This window comes from Moschus berezovskii, chromosome 20 (assembly GCF_049115385.1).
Source record: "Moschus berezovskii isolate FMDL1 chromosome 20, NW_MosBer_1.0, whole genome shotgun sequence".
Lineage (NCBI taxonomy): Eukaryota > Metazoa > Chordata > Mammalia > Artiodactyla > Moschidae > Moschus > Moschus berezovskii.
In genome coordinates, this window is record NC_142479.1 from 34,062,659 (window position 1) to 34,083,027 (window position 20,369).

General features: G+C 51.4%; 1 protein-coding gene across 1 annotated transcript in view; it reads left to right on the forward strand.

The window, feature by feature from the left end:
* Window positions 1-20,369, forward strand: part of NXN (nucleoredoxin) — a 159,793-nt gene that overhangs the window by 134,978 nt on the left and 4,446 nt on the right. Inside the window, exons 2-7 of the mRNA XM_055402911.2 lie at window positions 1,399-1,516; window positions 3,882-4,015; window positions 4,519-4,619; window positions 6,063-6,169; window positions 17,993-18,172; window positions 19,953-20,077. Of these exons, the coding sequence (XP_055258886.1) occupies window positions 1,399-1,516; window positions 3,882-4,015; window positions 4,519-4,619; window positions 6,063-6,169; window positions 17,993-18,172; window positions 19,953-20,077 (765 nt within the window). The remainder of the gene's footprint in view (window positions 1-1,398; window positions 1,517-3,881; window positions 4,016-4,518; window positions 4,620-6,062; window positions 6,170-17,992; window positions 18,173-19,952; window positions 20,078-20,369) is intronic.

The window sequence follows — 20,369 nt, forward strand, 5'->3', positions numbered from 1 at the left end:
GAACCTCTCAGAATGTTTCATCTGAATCCTATATCAGGATTCTCAGGAATGGTACAAAATCAATCACTGAAAATTGGGTGCACAGAGTCACTCTTGATCGGAAATACTGGCTGGTTTGGGGTGCCCATCAGAAATGTGGGGCTGGGAAAAACATGCAGCCTTAATGGGGGCCCACCCAGTTAAAGGTGAGGTCCCACAACACTTCCTGCCAAGACCCAGGTCTCCATCGGCAGGGGAAGCCTCCCATTTCTTGTCTGATAGATTCCCTGCCTGACTCCCTGGCTGCTTGGGACTGAGTTGAAAACACTGATCACAGCCACACACGCCTTTCCGTCTGCTGTGCGTGGCTGATGCCCATTTCCCTTGACACCTCCATGCCCTGTTCTGCCAGTGCCCACACAGCCAGCCCTCACACAGCCAGCACTCCTGTCTGGGCCCCAGATCCCCAGAAGGGAGGCTTGCAGGTAACTCACCAGTGGGCCATCCTGTGGTCTAACCCTTGTTTCTTCTCTGAAGGTGCACTGTTAGTTTGATGTGTCATCTCATTATATCATTTTCTGGACTTGGCGGTTCAGTTCCAGAGTACCCGGCGGCTCACCTGAGCAGCGTCCACCCAGACGTCTGGGAGCTTACCAAAGAGCCAGCACAGACTGGGCTGCTAGCCCTGGGCTGTCGCCTTCATGCTTTCTCAGCCTCAGTCCCTTCGACCTTGGCCCTCTGACAGTTGGCACAGCTGACCGCAGGAACCTGCCAAGGACCAGGGGTTGTTTTGAGTGGCACGGGGAACTGAGGGTTGGTACTGGCTGGGGGTTGTGCTTCCCTGGTGTTCGCAAGCTGAGTGGCACACGCTTAGAGCGACTACTGATATTCCCTGTGCAGGGACCTGGTGAAGTGGGGAGAGGGGCTGATATCAGTATTGATCACCTGTTGGATACCCTTGTCCCTTCTCCCTTGGGGCCAAGGGGACACAGCCCAGCACCTACCTGCTGATCGGGTGGAGAGTCACCAATAAAAAGCTGTGCTTCCTGCCTCAACCACCTGGTGGATACCTGATTGTGTTTGAAAAATGCCTGATCCATCTTCATTATGCTTCTTAGAGACAGCGCCTGTGGGGGAGGTAGGAGCAAAAAGACCACAAGGACAAGTGTGGTCCTCTGTTGGGGTCTGCCATGACTTGAGCCTGGTTGGGACTCAGACCCAGGGTCCCCTCCATTGTTTCAGACCTCAGGGACAAGTGGGATTGTAGCTTCTCTTGTCCCTTTTGCCCAGCCAGCCCTGCCTGCTCTTAGTCAGTAATTCATTTATCTGCACCTTTGTGTTTTCCAGCCTACTTCAGGAGGCTCCAAAGAACTCTGCCATTTTGGATTTAAACACCTTCTTTAATTTTTCTTCTCACAGCTTAAACTTTGGAACAAATACCGAATTTCCAACATTCCATCGCTCATATTCTTAGACGCCACTTCCGGGAAGGTTGTGTGCAGGAACGGGCTGCTGGTGATCCGCGATGACCCAGAGGGTAAGACCTTGCCGTGTCCCCAGACCCTGCCCTCCTCCCTGTTGGTAGAGAGTGTAAAAAGAAAATACATGAGTGCAGGGTTATTTGGCTAGAGAATATTGTCTTGATGAAATTATAGTATTCTCCAGGTCACGGGTAAGGTTTTTACAGAGATCAGAATGTCTCTTTACAGAGATCAGAATGTCTCTCATGGGGGCTTTAATTCATGGGCCAAAGGAGAAGGAATCTGAAAAAGGAAGTTTAGCTTTGAGGGCTGAGGAGGCCGTTGAGAAGCAGCTTGAACCCAGCTACCGACTTCTATTGCTGTTTCAGCAGCAGCTCTCACCTCCACAATCAGAGGCAGCTTGTGTGGTTTGGGGATTTTTTTTTTTTTTTCTCTTGAAAATACTGCTGTGGCAGGGGGAGGAAGGTGGGGTGATATGAATGGAGAGAGTAGCATGGAAGCATATACACTGTCCTATGTAAAACAGATTGCCAGTGGAGATTTTCTGTATGACTCAGGGAACTCAACCTGAAGCTCTGTAACAACCTAGAGAGGGGTGGGAAAGGGTGTGAGGTGGGAGGGAGGCTCCAGAGGGAGGGAACATATGTATACATATGGCTAATTCATATTGATATGTGGCAGAAATCAAACCAATGTTATAAAGATGTTGTCCTTCAATTAAAAATGAATAAATTAAAAAGTATATATTACCATAGCAAAGTTGCAGTCTCCATGTTGCTCTCCTGGCCCTAGCGCCCCTCATTTCTTGAAGTGAAAAAGTGAAAGTGTTAGTCACTCAGTTGAGTTCAGCTCTTTACAACCCCATGGACTGTAGCCCACCAGGCTCCTCTGTCCATGAAATTATCCAGGCAAGAATACTGATATGGGTTGTCATTCCCCTCTCCAGGTAATCTTCCTTACCAAGGGATCGAACCCGAGTCTCCTGCATTTCAGGCAGATTCTTTACCATCTGAGCCACCAGGGAAGCTTCATTCCTTGGTGTTGCCCAAATTCTAAGCCTTGGTCTTCCTGACTGGCTGGGTGGATGACCGTGCCTGGGTGACTCATCACCTTGCTCAGAGGCTGTCTAGGGCCTATTTCTTTCCCATGGGCACTGGAGTCACACAAAGGCTATAAGATCTTCCATCCCTCATGTATTCACCCAGTTACAGAGTTCAGCCCTGATCACAAATTTTCCCAGTAAAAATTTCATCTTCTTCAAAAAATTGCCCTCAGTAAAAATCAGGGCAGGTACAACAGAACCAAGTCTTTATCTTCTGAAGTGTAAACACACAGGCACGTGCGCACACACACACACCCTACTCTGAAGCTTGTTAAAAACCCAGCTTCCCCAGCTCTACCCCCAGAGATTTTTTTGGTTCCATGTGTTTCAGGATGGACTTGGCCACCTGCTTTTCCAGCCAGGATCTGCTGCTCCCTCCCGCTCCCCACTCACCCCAGGCGATTTTGAGCCAGTGGTCCCTGGACCACCCTGTGAGAAAACGCTGTTCTGTTGAGCGGGGAGCATGTTGTGTGCTCTTCCTGCCTGGGGCTTGTGTGTCATCAGCATGTCAACCATCTGGGTTGAGTGATTTTGCACTTTCCTTGGTTCCCTGGGCTCTAACCCAGACCAACTGAATCAGAGTCTCTGGACGTGGGACCCAGGAGCATCAGATTTTAAAATTCCCTGGCTGATTCTAAAATGTAAAGTTGGGAGCCACTGAGAGCCCAGGGTTGAAATGGAAGAAACTCACAGTTAATGGGCTTCCCTGGTGCATCAGTGGTAAAGAGTCCGCCTGCCAATGCAGGAGAAGCAGGTTCTATCCCTGGGTCAGAATGATCCCCTGCAGGAGGAAATAGCAACCCGCTCCGGTGTTCTTGCCTGGGAAAATCCTGTGGACAATGGAGCCTGGTGGGCTACAGTCCATGGAGTCACAAAGAGTCGGACATGACTCAGTGACTGAGCATGCATGCATACTTGGTTAATACCCAAGGCAGTGATTCCCCAACTGTCCCATCGTCACAGTTACTTGGGGAGTTGTTTGGCCTTGTTTTGGACGTGCATCTTCACCCCTGCCCCAGGATCCTGAGATAGGGGTGGGGAAGGGGGTGGCAGGTAACTTTGGCTTCTGTACTTTTCAAAAGCTCCCCAGGAGATGGGTCCTGTGATCCTCCAGGTTCAGGAACCATGGCTTTGAGGATAGGTAGGGCTCTGCCATGAACGAGTCCTGCTTTTATTCCTGCTTTAGCTGCCAGTCCTGTGGATATGTTAGCCAATACCATTTGGTGATAAAGTTGTCGTGCTCTGCATCCTGGAAGCCTCTTGGGTCAGAGGCCCTGAGGAAGAGTCTTAACATTCTCGCTATCTGTTGCCTGTTTCAGGATTGGAATTCCCCTGGGGACCTAAACCCTTCAGGGAAGTCATTGCAGGGCCCTTGCTTAGGAATAACGGGCAGTCCCTGGAGAGCAGCAGCCTGGAGGGGTCTCACGTGGGAGTCTATTTCTCTGCACACTGGGTGAGTGCTGGGTCCCTCTTTGATCCAGACAGAAGGGAGCAGTGATGTCGCCACCAAGACTAGCTGGGATTGGCTTCTGGAGGTGTGACTGCTTGGGTGTCATTTCCTGGCATTCCTGCTCTCTCCTGGGCCTCGTTCATTGCTGGCATGCCTCCAGTGCTTACTATTGTGAATGATATTAGCAGCAAGAAAAGGACTTCTTTGGACTGGCCTGAAACGAAGGCCCTTCTCCCTAAAAAATACATAAATAAAAAGGGGAGTCCTCCTAACCCATTCTGATGAGGCTCGCCATGTTGCCTTAGGGGATTCGTTTTAATAGCTGCCCGCTGACCCCAGATGGTCACCATCACAAGAGGCACATTTATTCCTGCCTCTTCCATAAACTGGAAATGCGACCCATATCCAGTGTGGCTCTTGCTGAACTGGCCTCTGCTGGCAGGCAGCTGGGACTGGGGCAGGAGAAGGCAGGACAGAGGCCGCAGGCTCCCACTCATTTCTTGCAGTGTCCACCCTGCCGAAGCCTCACCCGGGTCCTGGTGGAGTCCTACCGGAAGATCAAGGAGGCAGGCCAGAAATTCGAGATCATCTTTGTTAGTGCGGACAGGTAACATGTGCGGACAGGTTGGCAGACAGGGTGACGGTGTGTCTCCCCTTTTCCACGGGTGGATGGCTGGCTCTTGCCTTACGTGCTCTGTAGCTGAGAACTTGGGGCTAGGGCCTGGGGAAGACCTATCTGGGATGATTGGCAGAAGGGCAGATATATTTCGTATTTAATCATGTAATTGTCTAAAGGGGAGCCAAGAAAAACCCATTCTTGCTGTCAGTATTAAGGGACATCCTTATTCTGGCCTGGGGCATTGGAGACTAGGATGCATTTTTTTTCTGGTCGGTTCAGCTTTTTGAATGGTGGTGAGTAGATATGGAAGAAGGAGGATGGAAAGAAAAGAGCCAGAGACTAATGGAATATGACACCTGTCTTAGCTGGCTCTGCATTCATTTTTCTTAGCTCTGGCCACATGCTTTTTCTGGGGGCTCCCCACAAAACAAGAAGTGCAGGCTTTCTTCCCAGAGTATGTCAGGGCCTTTTAGCCTCAATTTCCTCTGTTTCTTGTCCTCTTGCTGGCTTTACTCATCAGTGACCTTCCTTCATCACGAAACTCCAGCCCCAGTTCAGACCGCGCCACCAGGCTTCCTTTTCACAGAAGGGTCGCTGAGATGCCAACACACTGAGGGCCTTGTATGCACGGCCGTATCCTTGATGCCTGTATGACGCTCTGCTCAGTTGTATTGGCCCCTGGGCCCACCCCTCTGCTCCCTAGGGCAAGCTTGAAGCCATGTCACAGGGTTTTTTAAAGCTTAAAAAAAACCATCAACTTGGGAATTCCCCAGTGGTCCTAGTGGTCAGGACTCTGTGCTCTCACTGCCAAGGGCCCTGGTTCAATCCCTGGTCGAGGAACTAAGATGCCACAAGCTGCACCACCAAAAAAATAAATAAATCTTTTTTAAAATAAAAATAAGTTAAAAACATCAACTTTATTGAAATATAATTTACATACAGTAAAATACATGCATTCTAGGTATACAGTTCAGTGAATTTTGACTAACGTATGTACCTGTCTCACCAACACAGTGAAGATATAGAACATGCCCATCAATGAAAAGAATCCCTCGTGGGAGTCCCCTGTGGTTAAGAATCCTTCCAGTGAAGGGGTGCGGGTTCAAACCCCGTCCCATATGCAATGGGGTACAGCCAATTTTTTTTTAATTCTGAAAAAAAGAACTCAGGTGCCTTTTCTCAGTTGCCCCCAAATTCCAGCCCCACAGATCTCTGGTCTGCTTCTGTCACTTAGCTTTATCACTCTTAGAGTTTCTTAGACGTGGAGTCATAGGTGTGTGTCCTTCCCCAGCCTGGCGTCCGGGGAGCACAATGATTAGAAGCTGGGGCGTCTGTAGGGCCCTAGACACAATTTGGTGGGAGGCGAGGAGGACCCGGTGGTGGTGCCTTGAGGAGTGATAGAGCTTTGTCTCTGTGCATGTGTCTCTGTAGGTCCGAGGACTCATTCAAACAGTACTTCAGTGAAATGCCGTGGCTCGCAGTCCCCTACACCGACGAGGCCCGGCGGTCGCGCCTCAACCGGCTGTATGGAATCCAAGGTAGGCATTCCCGACTCCGGGGCTCCTTGGAATCCAGCTCATCTGGGTTCACCACCTCTTTGACTTTCCTTCTGGAGGGAAAAGAACATCTTTATTTCCATGAATGTTCACATTCTTCAGCATCTTAAAAATATGTGGTGGGTTTTGTGGTATGTAGATTATACCTCATTAAAGCCATTTTTTGTTTAAAAAAAAAAAAGTGCCTGTCTGGGTGAGACAGCTACTTCTCACCACCCAGCCTAGTGGGTTCTGACATGCTTGGGCTACAGAGCTCACACACCCAAGTGACCGGGTCAAAACCTGTCAACAGACCTGAGAGTGACTTTTGGCTCCATCACTCAGGTTCTTTGAGCCTTGGTTTTCTCATCTGCAAAATGCAAATGATAAATTACCACAAAGAGTTGCTGGGAGCGTGAATAGGATAAAGCAGATCCAGTACTTCTCACCATTCCTAAAGCCTCCATTGAGTCAACAATGCAGTCCAACCATCTCATCCTCTGTTGCCCCCTTCTCCTGCTGCCCTCAATCTTTCCCAGCATCAGGGTCTTTCCCAGTGAGTCAACTCTTCGCATCAGGTGGCCAAAGTATTGGAGCTTCAGCTTCAGCATCAGTCCAAAAAAAGAGAAACAATTTAATTAAAAACATGTATGTATAGGATATGAGATGGGCAATTCAGCTGATGCATACTGTCAGAATTGATAAGAAAAATATTCAGGATAATTTTAATTCACATTTACAGATAAAAACACTGAATTTGTACCTGTTACATTTGCAAAGAACTCTACTCTCCAAAAAAGGATAATCCCCAACATAGGGAAGAGAGCAGGCTGCTAGGAGGAATCTAATCAGAACAAAATTTCCAGGAGAGATTGGCGATGCATACCAGAGGCCTGAAAAAATCTACAAACCCTTTGATTTCAAAATCCTACTTTTAGGAATTTACGTTCAGGAAGTTACCCTATAGCACCTAGCAGAAACTGTACTTCTTTGCAGTTGGAGGTGCATTTTTGTTTTTTCTCTCATCTTTTGTATACTTTGGATTTCCTCACAGACCACAATTCTTTCCTTGCTTTAGCCCTGAGAAAACTCGGAGCTGAATTTGTAACCATGTTTAGCAGTTTTGATTTTCCCTGGTGGCGCAGAGGTTAAAGCGTCTGCCTCCAATGCGGGAGACCTGGGTTCGACCCCTGGGTTGGGAAGATCCCTGGAGAAGGAAATGGCAACCCACTCCAGTACTCTTGCCTGGAGAATCCCACGGACGGAGGAGCCTGGTAGGCTACAGTTCACAGGGTCGCAAAGAATCGGACACGACTGAGTGACTTCACTTTAGCAGTTTTGCAAAGCTGACAATTTCTCCGTGTGCCCTAGATCCTCGCTTTGCTTTCTCTTCCTGCCTGGCTCTCTTTTCAGTGGGATGTTTTCATTTGTTTAAAGAATATTTTGTCTATTTGGTTGCACCTGATCTTAGTTGTGGCATGCAAACTCTTACTTGCAGCATGTGGGAACTAGTTCCCTGACCAGGGATCAAACCCAGGCCCATTGCATTGGGAGCATGGCGTCTTAGCTACTGGACTATCAGGGAAGTCTCAGTTTTCATCTGTTTTTTTATTGAATTGTATCATTCACTTTTTAAACTGCCTCCAATCCTTTTTGGAGAAAAGGTGGAGTAGATTTAAATGGATAGGTTTCTATTTCTTGAGTTTCCACTGACCACTACTATACACCAAATTTGGTGGGAAATAAAAAACCGGAAGGTTATCCCAGTGCTGCCCTGGAGTGGACAAGATGAGATCCACTTTGGGAAATAACTTCAGCAGGGTGATGTCTTTTGAAGAACTAGAATGTGTTGGTCAGACAGGTGACACTTTGTATGATGACTCAGGAAATCAGACTCATCCCATATAGCAAAGTACGTGCTGGGCCTCGCTTGGCCACTCTGGTCCATCAGGTGGGCTCTCATCTTCTTTCCAGGCACAGGTCCTCAGTGAAGCATAAGCTTTTTCTTCTCTGAGGAAGGGAGTTGCCCCTTCTTGGATGCAGAGGTCAGTGAGGTGCAGATCCTGTTCTTAGTGGTCGATACTAAGGCCCTGAGATCACCTGAAAGTAATAAATTACCAAAGGATGGCCTATATCATCACAGCCAGCTTGAGGGTGGGGGTCTCTCCTCTCCCTGTGCTCCATGAGATGCTTCCTGGGGCCCCTGGGGCCCTTGGTAGTGGAGGAGACACAGAATAGCAGTCTCCTTAAGGAGAGACCACAAGGCCTGTGAGATTCCACGCTAGTTTTGACACACAACTGAGGCTGGAAGGTGCCCTTCCATCAGATGTTGGCAAGGCATGAAAAAATTGATTGTTTTCTGCCTGCCTTCCGAGAGCAGAGAAGGGAACTCTCCTTTTGACTCCTCCAGCTATCATCATACAAATAGAACAGCGGTCAGAGCCCTGGTTGTTAGGTGTGGTCCAGACAGCCAGCACGCGGGTGACCACAAATGAGCAGGAAGAGAAAGGAGCATTTTCAGAGATGCATTCATTTGGCTCAGCCTCTTAAGGCCTGGCAGTGTGTGGATAAGCACATATGTGGTTCCCAGACTTCAAGGAGCCCTCATCTGAGGATTAGAAAGCTGATCTGGAGAGGCCCTGCGCCCAGGCAAGCAGTGGCCGGGCAACCACACAAAAGAACCCAGCTCTGCACTGGCCCGTCCTGCTGCTCCTTGTCTGCTGGCTCCGTGGAGCGCTTACCCTGCTGTCTGCAGCAGTCTGTCTTCAGCTTGGACCTGCCTGCTTTCCCAGCTCCCCACCTCCTTCTTCCTCCTTCTCCCCCTGGCAGAGCGTTTTGTGCCGACTGCTCACTTGATCGTTGACTTCTTTGGCTGGGCCTTAGGATTCGTTCCTGTAAGCAGCCTGTCTGACACTGCTGGTTCATCCTGATCTGTCCACCTCTGGCCCTATCTAGCCAGAAATGCACTAAAGCACAGTGAGACAAGAATGTGAAAGCACCTCACAGGATCCTTCTGAAGGCAGCATTTAATGGAGGGCCGCACAATGGAATAATCTAAGTTCACTGGAGAGACTCTGGCTTGGGACTCGAGCCAGGAAGGTTTCCTGGAGGAGGTGACTCTCGAGCAGGGCCTTACAGAATGTCTGGGATTTAGGTAGAGGGTTTGGGACATTCCAGGCCAAAGGCCAGAGTCAGATGTCCATGGTGTACCTATAGGGAGACTGAGTGATAAGGCTGGTCCTTGAACTTGGCCCTTTGGACTCTGGGGCTGTTGGAAAATTTTAATTAAAGGAAAATCAGTGCAGTAGTGACATTTAAGCTAGACTGGAAGAGAAATCCCAGAGAGACATTGTCGTTGTTGTTCAGTCGATCAGTCGTATCCAACTCTCTGCAGCCCCAAGGACTGCAGCACACCAGGCTTCCCTGTCCTCCACTGTCTTCTGTAGTTTGCTCAACTTCCTGTCCATTGAGTTAGTTATGCTTTCTAACCATCCGGTCCTCTGCCACCCTCTTCTCCTTTTGCCTTCAATCTTTCCCAGCATCAGGGTCTTTACTAATGAATTGGCTCTTCGCATCAGGTGGCCAAAGTATTGGAGCTTCAGCATCAGTCCTTCCAATGAATATTCAGGGTTGATGTCCTTCAGGATCAACTGGTTTGCTCTCCTTGCAGTTCCAGGGATTCTCAAGAGTCTCGTCAGAGGCACGTTATCCCCTGGGATTTCTGATGACTTCATTGTGCTCCCACTGTGGCCAGGCCTCAGACTGGCTCGTGACAGGCCTGCCTCTGGGGAGAGAAAGGCCACTCTCTGGAACTCCAGGGTCTGTGGACCAGGCAGCCTCTGTATCCCCGTGTCCAGCTCCAGCCTCACAGGGTCACTTTAGCTTCATGGCATTTTTGGGGTCCCCTGTACATTAAGGGTCCAGTAGCTTAGTAGAAGCACATGTTGTTAGTAAGTTCTTGTGCTGCATCTTCCTTTGATCTTACCAGTCAACATCCCACTGCTTTTGACTACCAAAATACAAGATTAAAATATAGATATACTTCTCTACTTTGTATAGATATATAGAAGAGAAAATCCATGACTTGTTCTAGGGGTCTTGGGGGTGGGGTTACTGAGAAGATGCCTTTGCACCCTTGCACAGGCTGACCCAGGAGCAGAGTAACGGGGATATGGAGGGGTGGTTGGCTGGGGACCTGAGGTCCCAGGGCCATTGCTTTCCTCCCTGTTGGCATCTCCCATGGCCCAGACTCCCCCCCAACCATGGGTGTGTGTCTCTCTCCTTAGCAGACCTGCTTTAGTGGGGTTGTGGAATTCTCCTGAACTCCCTGTCTCCCTCCTCTCCGCCATGAAACCATCTGTTACGTCGTCAGGTCTGTAACTTGGAATGTCTGTGCGTCTGCCCATCTCCTTTCTTCTTTCTTGCTCCATTACAGCTCCCATGTCCTCTCCAGGTGCCTCACCCTCCCAGCACCTCCAGTGTTCACCGACCTGGAAGCTCTCTGCACCCCATCACTGAGGGGCCTTTATGGAGGTCTCACTATGTAGGCTGCTGCTGCTGCTGCATCACTTCAGTCGTGTCCGACTCTGTGTGACCCCCTAGACAGAAGCCCACCAGGGTCCCCTGTCCCTGGGATTCTCCAGGCAAGAACACTGGAGTGGGTTGCCATTTCCTTCTCCAATGTGTGAAAGTGAAAAGTGAAAGTGAAGTCGCTCAGTCGTGTCCGACCCTTAGCAATCCCACGGACTGCAGCCTACCACTATGTAGGCACGAGTGCTTAAATCACTGGCCATCAGTCATTCACTCAACCTCCAGCCCTTCTCCCTTCCCCAGATATTGAGGTCCGGGGGTGGATCTTAAAATTCCAACCTTCTAACCACATCTCTCTGGTGACCCACACCCATCATCTTAGCATCCCAAAAGAGGCTTGTACTCCTTCGATTGGAAGGGTCTTGGAAACTCTTGTGTCAGGATCTGGGACTAAGACCAAATATTGTAACAAAAGATGTTCCTATCACCCCTTTCATTGAGGAAATCGTAAGAGTTTTAGGAACTCTGTGCCAGGAACTGGGGGTGAAGGCCACGCCTTATTATGTTACAGTATCACAATGTGCAGAATCCATACCATACACTCCATACACGCACCGAATGTCTGGTTCAGCAGATCCACAGGTCTGTGTCTGGGATAGCTCGTGCTCCCTGCTTGACTCTGTCCTGGGCTCTCTCACCCCACTTTCTGTGTCCTCCTGAACGTCTTGATGAGGATTCTCTCACAGCGTGAAGTCAGGTACCTTCCACTGCCTGCACCTAAGCCAGACCCCCTCCACCTGGCCTGTCTTTGTACTTGGCAGTGTGCAGATGACTTGATCGGAGTGTCCCTTTGTATATTGAGGCCCATGAGAGCAGAGCCCCCCTGTGTCACCTGGACAGGCTCAGACTGTGTAGGAGAGCCCAGAATCCTCTGGGCACCTCACAAGCTGGGCTCAGAGCACCCCTGGATTCTGAGTGTCCCCCAGCATCCCAAGGAGGCCTTGCATAAGATGCTGCCACTTCATTCAGGTGTCCATCCAGGTGGTGTGGGGACAGTCTGGGTCCTGAGGAGGCGTCTGCTCCTGGGCTGGGTGCTGTTCCCTCTGGTGCTCAAGCCTGAGCCCCGGCTGCTTGAGTTCACCAAGGCCTGGTATGTGGCCTCCACCCACTTCCTTTGCCTTGGGGAGCAGTGGGGTTGGCCTCCCTCCTCCCAGCGTTTTGTGCAGACTGGGGAATTTGTAGCCCTATAAGCTGTTGACAAATGCGTTTCTAAGGAAAGGGTTTGGACACACTTGGCGAAAGGCAAATCCCATTAGCCATTGTCTAACGCTGGCTGTTGAGAACACCATGTCCTCTGCAGGGAGGCTCAGAGCGCCTTCTCTCCTGGGTTAGGGGCCCTCGCTGGCTTTGTTGTCTCCCCTCCCCCTCTGGGCCCAGCAGACAGGGCCCGAGGAAGACCCAGAGGCACTGCCGTGGGGCCCTCGCTTCCCCAGCAACTGTTTTTCTTCTGTTTCTCTCTTGCCTTTTTGTTCCTTACCCTCATCCTCTAGCTTTTCCTCTCCTTTTTCCTTTTCCCCACCTTTCTCATCTATTCCCTGCCCTTCTCCTCTCTCTCTCCCTTCTAAGCCCCTTTTCAAAAATTGGATGTGAGGCAGTGTCTATTTTCTATAGAAATGAAACATTCAGCCATAGTGGTTTTCTTTTTTATTATTTATTTAATTTTTGACTGTACTGGGTCTCCGTTGCCTCGCAGGCTTTTCTCTAGTTGTGGTGAGCGGGTGCTCCTCTTTGTTGCAGCGAGCAGGCTTCTCCTTGCGGTGGCTTCTCTTGTTGCGGAGCATGGGCTCTAGGGTGCTCAGGCTTCAGTAGTTGCTGCACACAGTCTCAGCAGTTGCAGCATGTGGGCTCTAGAGCACAGGCTCAGTAGTTGTGGCGCACAGGCTTAGTTGATCTGTGGCATGTGGGATCTTCCCTGATCACGTCTCCTGCATCGGCAGGCAGATTCTTTACCACTGAGCCACTAGGGAAGTCCCCATTGTAGTTTGTGATGAACCGAGGATAAGGGGCTGACACTGCTGTATTTATTTGTAGGCAAGTCTCAGGATTTAAAGGGCTGGTGCAGGCTGTCTGGAGCTGCCCCCTGGGCCTGGGGACGGTGGTTGGGGGCTGCCTCGGGGCCTCCAGAGCAGCCTCAGTGCTCTCCTCTGCTCCTCTTGTTTCATTCTGAGGACATAAAAAGAGAAAAACCAGAAAAGGACAAAGAATAATGTAACAAACGCCCCTGTGGCCACCACCTAGAATTGACACCTTTGCTTCCAGTATTTAGTATAGAAATGAATGGGAGCATTAAACACACACCAAGCTGGGTTCTCTCCACTCCTCCCCAGAGCCCCTTCCTTCTCCCCGGGGTGCCGGGGCTGCCCAGCAGTGATCCTCCCACCCATTCAGTGTGAGTCTTCCTCAGATGCCTGCTCTGTGGCTGTGAACCCATGAGTAACGTAGCGTCGTGCTGGCTGTGTTTGTAGAAGTGTGCTTAAGTGCTGACATGCTGTAATAGCGTTCTGCAGCTTGCTTTTTTCACTAAACATTATGTTTTTGAGATTTATCTCTGTTGATATTTACATCTGGTTTATTTCAGTGCCATGAAGTGCTTTGTTGTACTACAGCCTGTTTATCTGTTTATCGATTTCACTGTCAGTGGATATTTGGTTGTTTCTGGTTTTTCTATAAGAATGCTGCCATTTTAAATGTCTTCTTCGGGACCTCCCTGGCAGTCCAGTGGTTAAGACTCTGCACTTTCACTCTAGAGGGCATGGGTTTGGGTCCCTAGTTGGGGAACTAAGATCCTGTCTGCCTTGTGGTGGGGCCAAAAAAAAAAGTCTTCTTTGTGCCTCCTGACATGGCCACATGGGCCTTCTGGCCAAGTTCAAGTGAGCCTAATCCCTTTGACCTCCCTTGGGTTTTTCTGAGCTTCACCTCCCTTTCCTTTACTAGCTCTCCCAGCAGGAGAAGGTTTCAGGGAGCAGGAGAGAGAAGAGGGATGTGATGAACGGAATGGGTGGCAGACGTGGCCAAAGCATGGTCTGCATTTGTCATCCCACCCCTACTGCCCTTCAGTTCTTATTTGATTTTTATTTAACTTGAATGAATTTATCATTAGACAGTTTAAGAAAAATGTATATCTAGCTCACCCGCATTCCTGCCTTCCTCACACAACTGTTTTCACTTTCTGAGTCCCTTTTGGTCTCTGTCTACAAGCATATTTTTGCACAGTTGTAATTGTACACATAGCACTGTGTATTCTGTATTTTCGATTTAACCACATATTACATTTTCCATCCTGCTACAGTCTTCATGATGACCATGTATTTCCGTGATCATGTAACCTTTTGTTCTGCCACGTGCCCTAACCTGCTCCATCCTGTCCTGGGGCCTGCTTTTCCTTGCCTTTCTCTTCCCCAGTCCCAGCAATCTGTGATCACGCGGCCATCTAGAAGCAGAGAAACAGCCCTGCCCAGCTCCTCTCCCACCCCCCGATGGCGCTGCCCCCAGACCCACCACCTCCTTCGAAACTCCCTTTCCTTGGCGATAGAAAAGCAGCCAAATGCAACAGTGGGACAGTCTCAGTACGTGCGACTTTGAGATTATTTTACATACTCACAAATCAGCTCTTCCCAGGAGGAAACAGTATAGAGCCAGCTCCTTAGGCCTTTTCTTTCTTCCCTAGGTTTTCAGGGAGATGGTGAAGGGGATTCAGAGGCTCTGCCATGGTCTACCCGTGCTCCCCAGGGAGGGGCCTGGGGCCAAAGCCCTCTCTGGGAGAGTAGAGTATGTGTTCTGCGCCCAGAGGTGAAGCTGGGGGTGGTGCACGTAAGAGAACACCATCTGTAGATGTGGCAGCATCTCACCGCCCCTGGAGCCCGCCCTGTGGTGTCGATCTCACCTCTATCTTCTGTTTCTTGAGCAGACTCCCTCCAGCCACTGTGGAGTTTCCTGTTTATATCACTAAAGCAAGTCTTCTTCTTTTTCTTTCTTAATTTATTTTTATTTTTGGCTTGTGGAATCTTAGTTCCTCAACCAGGGACTGAACCTGGGCCCTGACAGCAAAAGTGTGGAATCATAACCACTGGACCGCCAGGGAAGTCCTCGGCACCGGTCTTCTATCCCTTCTCAAGAGCCAAATGATCAACCTAGGGATGACTTATAATAATAATAATAATGGACTTAGTTATAATGAGAGCTGATATATGTGGAGTACTTTGTGCCAGATATCCTGCTCAAAAGCATTTTGTACTTGTCATCTTTTTACTCCTTCCTACACCCAAGATCGGAAACTCCCACTACCCCCATTTGACAGTGTGGAAATGAGGCTCTGAGCAATGAAATGACTTGTCTGCATCTTCCTTAGAACCCTCACTGTAGTCTCCTCCCCAACACTGTCCCAGCTGGGAGACGACACGTTCAAGAGAAGCAGAGATGAACTGTTCCCTTTTCATTCCCTTCAGAGAAGCCCCTTGCTGGTGTGGAAGTTATTTTGTACAAAGGCATTGATTAGAAATTTTCCATTCCCTTTCAGTTTCCCATTAGAGGCTCTGCCCTATTTTCAGGGAAGGCAGGATGGGCTGGATGGGGAAGCGGGTGAATGGGAGAGAAAGGGGAGAGGTGATCATATCTCAGCCTCCTTCTCTTGAAGCCTCAGAGAAGAGGGAAGTGGGTGGTCAGAAGGTATGGATGCAGGAGCGTGCCCTGCCCTGCCCAGCTCCTCCTTGGGTATGACCGCCCTCTAACCCACGGTGGTGTTAGAGTACCCGCCAGCAGATTGGCCTGGTAGAAAGAGCAGCAGTTTGCCAACAAGCAGACCAGGCTTCCTGTCCCAACTTGGCCACTTACTGGGCAGATGACCTTGGGTAGGCAACTTGACCACTGACAGAAGGAGGATAGTCTTACATCCCAGGGTGAGGTCCCCACACTGGGTGGAGCACTGAGCAGATGCCGCGAGAGTGAGCCTCCTTCTGGCTGGTTCATCCCCAGAGAGGTGTACACACTTAGGGCTCTGGGGCCAAACTAACCTAAGATCCGGTCAGTGATGGGAAAGCAACTGGTGCTTGTCAATTCTTTTTCCCAGTCCTTGTGCTAGAAGTGGGCTTCTCTGGATTGAAATCTGTGGTCACTGTACCGAGTCACTTTCTGTTTGTGCTCCACAGTCAACCTAACCTCGTCATCTTGGACTTAAAGCACCAAATACAAGGGGCCTTTGCTTTTGCATAGCTGTTGGGGAGGGGTGGCGAGACCCAGGGTCCAGGGGAGCTGTCCCTCCATGGAATCGGCTGAGGAACCCCCAGTAGTCACCTGGGGGCTCGAGTCCCTGCCTTGCTGTCCTGGTGCCTCCCCCCAACCCCTGGCAATGACTGGAGACAGTCATGACTTAGCCATGGTAACAAAGAAGCCCATTAGTCTCCTGGAGAAACCGAAGCCCCAAACCAGGAAGCAAGCCTCTCTGCCTTTGGATTTTACTTTCCCTCCCTTCTCCATCCTCTGTGCCTGCCTGCCCTCCACAGACCAACCCAGCTGTGTCTAATCATAGCGGTGGGCAGGGCCCTGGTTTAACCCAATACTAGAAATTGCCCAATTTCGGAAACTGATTAAACAACTTTGCCAAAGCATTTTTGAGATGGGGCATGGCACTGGGAGGCGTTTGTCTGCAGCCAGCTGGCCCTTCATGTCGTGGGCCCCAGCCCCAGGCCCCTACAGGCCGCTGACTCAAGCCCAGCCCCATCCGGGATGGGGAGAGCCCTGATGTGAACCCCAGATCTCTGGGAGAGGACAAGCAGATATAAGATGAGGCTGAAGATGCCTCGTGTCTCTTGTGCTCTGGGTGCATCCTAAAAGACTTCAAAAGCGCCGGCTCTGGCCACGTGCATTTGTTTGTGATGTTGTGGTGGGAAAGGCAGTCCCCAGAGGCTGCTTCTCTCTGGACCTGCTCCCCAGCATGCCAAGCCTCTCCTTCTCATAGGTGTGAACATAATGCACTCGTTTTCCCTTTTGAAGGCAGGCCCACCCCTGCATGCCTGCCGACCAGGCCACCGCACAGGTTACAAAACACCATGGCTGTGTTTCTGGTACCTCAGCATCCCTCCCCCTGCAACCCCCCACAGAGAATTAAAATGTCAGTGAAGCAAACTACTGACTCAAAGCTGTGGAATCTATAAATATTAAATTACTCTGGCTTTCCCTGGCCCATCTAGCTCCGGTCAGCTCCAGTGGGTAAGTGGCTGGTTAGTGCAAGGAGGGGAGGGACCAGTGGGGAGACAAGTGTCCTCAGAGGTCAAGGCCGAGGCTGCCTCCATGGGCTGAGGTCCCTGGCTGGAGGAGAAGCAGCAGAGAGTGGGGCACAGGAGCAGGGAGCTGGAAAACCCACACGCCCCTGTAACCCAGAAGGGGTCACCTCTGATTTTTCCATTTGAGGCTTTATGGTTGGAGGGAGACTGTGGTTTGTGGGGAGCTGGGTGCTGCATCTCTGACCCCAGCCCAGGACTCTAATGTGAGGGCCACAGCACTGCCACTATGTTCCCTCCAGGGACCATCCCCCTCAGAGCGGGCACTGGAACCTCCCCAGGCAGCAGGGCTGGAGATGGCAGCCAGCTGTCCTCCTCCTGTCCGCTGCCCCAGGCTCCTCCCCGCACAGGCCCCCTATGCTCCCCGGGTGGGGCCCTCCTGCTGTGATCTGTGCTGGTCTATACACCCTTGCGTGTGCGTTGCAGGGGAGTACGCATTCACACCACCTGCTGGGGTTGCGACTTCCTGCAGGCGGGGGAGCAGCTCCTATTTCTTGGGGACCTCAAGTTGTTGCTCAGTTGTATCCAACTCTTTGCAACCCCATGGGCTGCAGCACACCAGGCTTCCCTGTCCTTCACTATCTCCTGGAGTTTGCTCAGGCTCATGTCCATTGAGTTGATAATGCCATCCAACCTCTCTAGGCTTTCTCATTTTTCTTCTATGTACTGAGACCCAGGGCTGAAGTTCTTAAATGCACAGCCTCGTTGATCCTTCCATAGTGGGATAAGGTGGGAACTGCAGTGTGTTTATCACATGGTAGCGGAGGGTCTGAGGTCCAGAGGGAGAAGATGACTTGCTCGGGGTTCCGTGGAGAAGTCCCCTGCAGACCCAGGGGGATTCCGTGGCTCTTCAGAGGTGGAGCCCGGATTCCACTCGAGGACTAAACCATGTCCGAGGGGGCTGTCACATTGACTGTGGGGCTCTAGCCAAGCTCACTCTCTCTCTCTCTCTCTCTTGCAGGTATCCCCACCCTCATCGTGCTGGACCCTCAGGGGGAGGTGATCACGCGGCAGGGGCGGGTGGAGGTGCTGAACGATGAGGACTGCAGGGGCTTCCCGTGGCACCCCAAGCCCGTGCTGGAACTCTCCGACTCCAATGCCGTGCAGCTCAACGAGGGCCCCTGCCTCGTCCTGTTTGTAGGTAGGAAGCTCAGCTGAGGGCCCCGGGTGGGACAAAATGGGCAGAGCTCACTAGGGGGCCAGGGGGGTCGGTCCCTGCAGCTTCTTTCAGTCACCAGCAGTGCAGAGCCTGGGCCTTTGTCTCTGGCTGCCGTGCTTCTGACCCCGGTGATTTATTCATGCTTTTCCCCTGTGGCGACTGTGCAGGGAGCTGCTGCTCTGCTTTCCTTCTAGCTGCTCCCGGCCACCAGCTGGGAAGAGGTCAGGCTGGGAGGAAACCCTCAGCCCACTGATGAACAGACCCATTGTTGGAGGCGGGGCTGCTGCACAGCAGCAGCTGCAGGGGTGGGGGTGGGTGGGCTGGGCCCCCTCAGGCCAGGGCTCACCCCCAGCTGCTGCTGCTTCTTTCCTGTGCTCTGAGGAGCTGCCCCAGGGTGGCATCTCTGGGGCTGAGAACCCCTCTGTCTCCCTGCCTCTCCTTCTTGTGCTCACTGTGTGACCAGTCTGCCCTGCAGGAAGACACAGGAATACCCACAGCAGGCTCCCGACAGGCCTGTAGGGTGACCCCTGTTCCTTCTGCCAGTGGAGTAACTGCTAGCCAAGGGCCATCTCACCCTCTGCCTTAGGTCTCATTGCTCAGTTCCAACTTAAAATAAGTCTGGGTACCAGGATCATGGCCGAGCTGCTGCCGTCTGTAGTGAGGGGGCTGCAGAATGTATGTAGCATCCAACCCTCATTCTCTGGAAGTCTGGTTTGGGGGGCCCCCAGGTGGGGAGCCCATATGTGGACTGGAAGGAATCCTGGCTTGCAGGCTGACCTTGTGCTGGAGGACAGTGGCCCTGGGAAGGGGTGGCCTTGGGGACCCATTCACCTTGGGGCTTTACTGCCTGCTGCAGGCTCACACGCTCCCAGCCTGGGGCCTGGGAAGCTTTTATGAACTGAGGGACAATTGGGAATGTCACTGGCCATCTGTAGATGTGGAAACAGGGTCCCAGGGAGGCAAAACAAGTTTTCAGCATCACCAAACTAATCAGAGGTGAATCTAGAGTGTATGGGGCTGAGCCTGCACACTGGGCCTCCTGGGAGGACTTCTGGGTGAAGGTCCTCTGCAGGCACCTGTCCCCCTTCCCCTGCTTTTTGCACTGGCTCTCAGTTACGGGGTTCAGCAGGGGTGAGGTGCGCCCACACTACTATTTCACTGGAAGCAAGAGATGCCCAAAGGGGGTTCTGGGAGCCTGGTTGGGGGTTCTTCCCTATAGTCAGCCTGTCCGCTCCCAGGCAAGTCCCGCTGCCAGCTATGAAGTTGGCATGCCAGTGCCCTGATGCCTCCCAGCTGCCTCCAAAGCTGATGATCAGACTGCAGTCCTGACCCACCACCACTGCCACTTCTGCCATTTCCATTAGGAAGTCAGGGATCCAAGGCCAGAGCATTTCATTCTATGATAGAGAGAAAACCACCAGGGCCTCAGGTTCTGGCTTAGGAGAGGCTCAGCTTCCAAGGTGGGTTTGTGAGGAGTTCAGTGAACAGGATTTCATTTGCCTGGGCATTAGTGCTAGATGGTGAAGTGAGTTCTTCCTGGGGGCATGATGCAGAACAGCCTGCCTGTGAGAGCAGTGAGGAAACTGGCCTGTGCCTGGGGACACACCCTCGTGCATCCAGAAAGCAAGGTCGGTGTCTCAGGGTAGGCTTTGCTTCCATTCAGGGGCCGCCCAGATGGGCGTGTCAGGCCCTGGACCTGGGCACCACTCCATCTGATTGACAAGCCAGTGCTTCTTTTGTGTCTTTCTCTCCCTTGTCACAGATTCTGAGGATGACGGCGAGTCGGAGGCGGCCAAGCAGCTGATCCAGCCAATAGCTGAGAAGATCATTGCCAAGTACAAAGCCAAAGAGGAGGAGACACCGCTCCTGTTCTTTGTGGCGGGGGAGGTGAGTGCCGCCAGGGTCCTCCAGGATGGCTCCGCTGGCCGACCTTTAGAGCATGAGTGATGTAGCCCTTGGGGATGTCTGACGGGGCCTGGGGTTCTGGGGTGACGGTGCTTCTACAAGAGCCCACAGACAAATGGATCATGAAAAGGTGTCATCAGTCAAGGAGAACCAGTTCCGGCCCCTGCCGCCTCCTTCTTCCCATCTCTTACCCAGCAGCCCCCGGGCAGCAGGGGTCCCTCCTAGAACAGAAGCTCACTCTTGCACCCAGACAGCTCCCACCCCGACTGCTAGG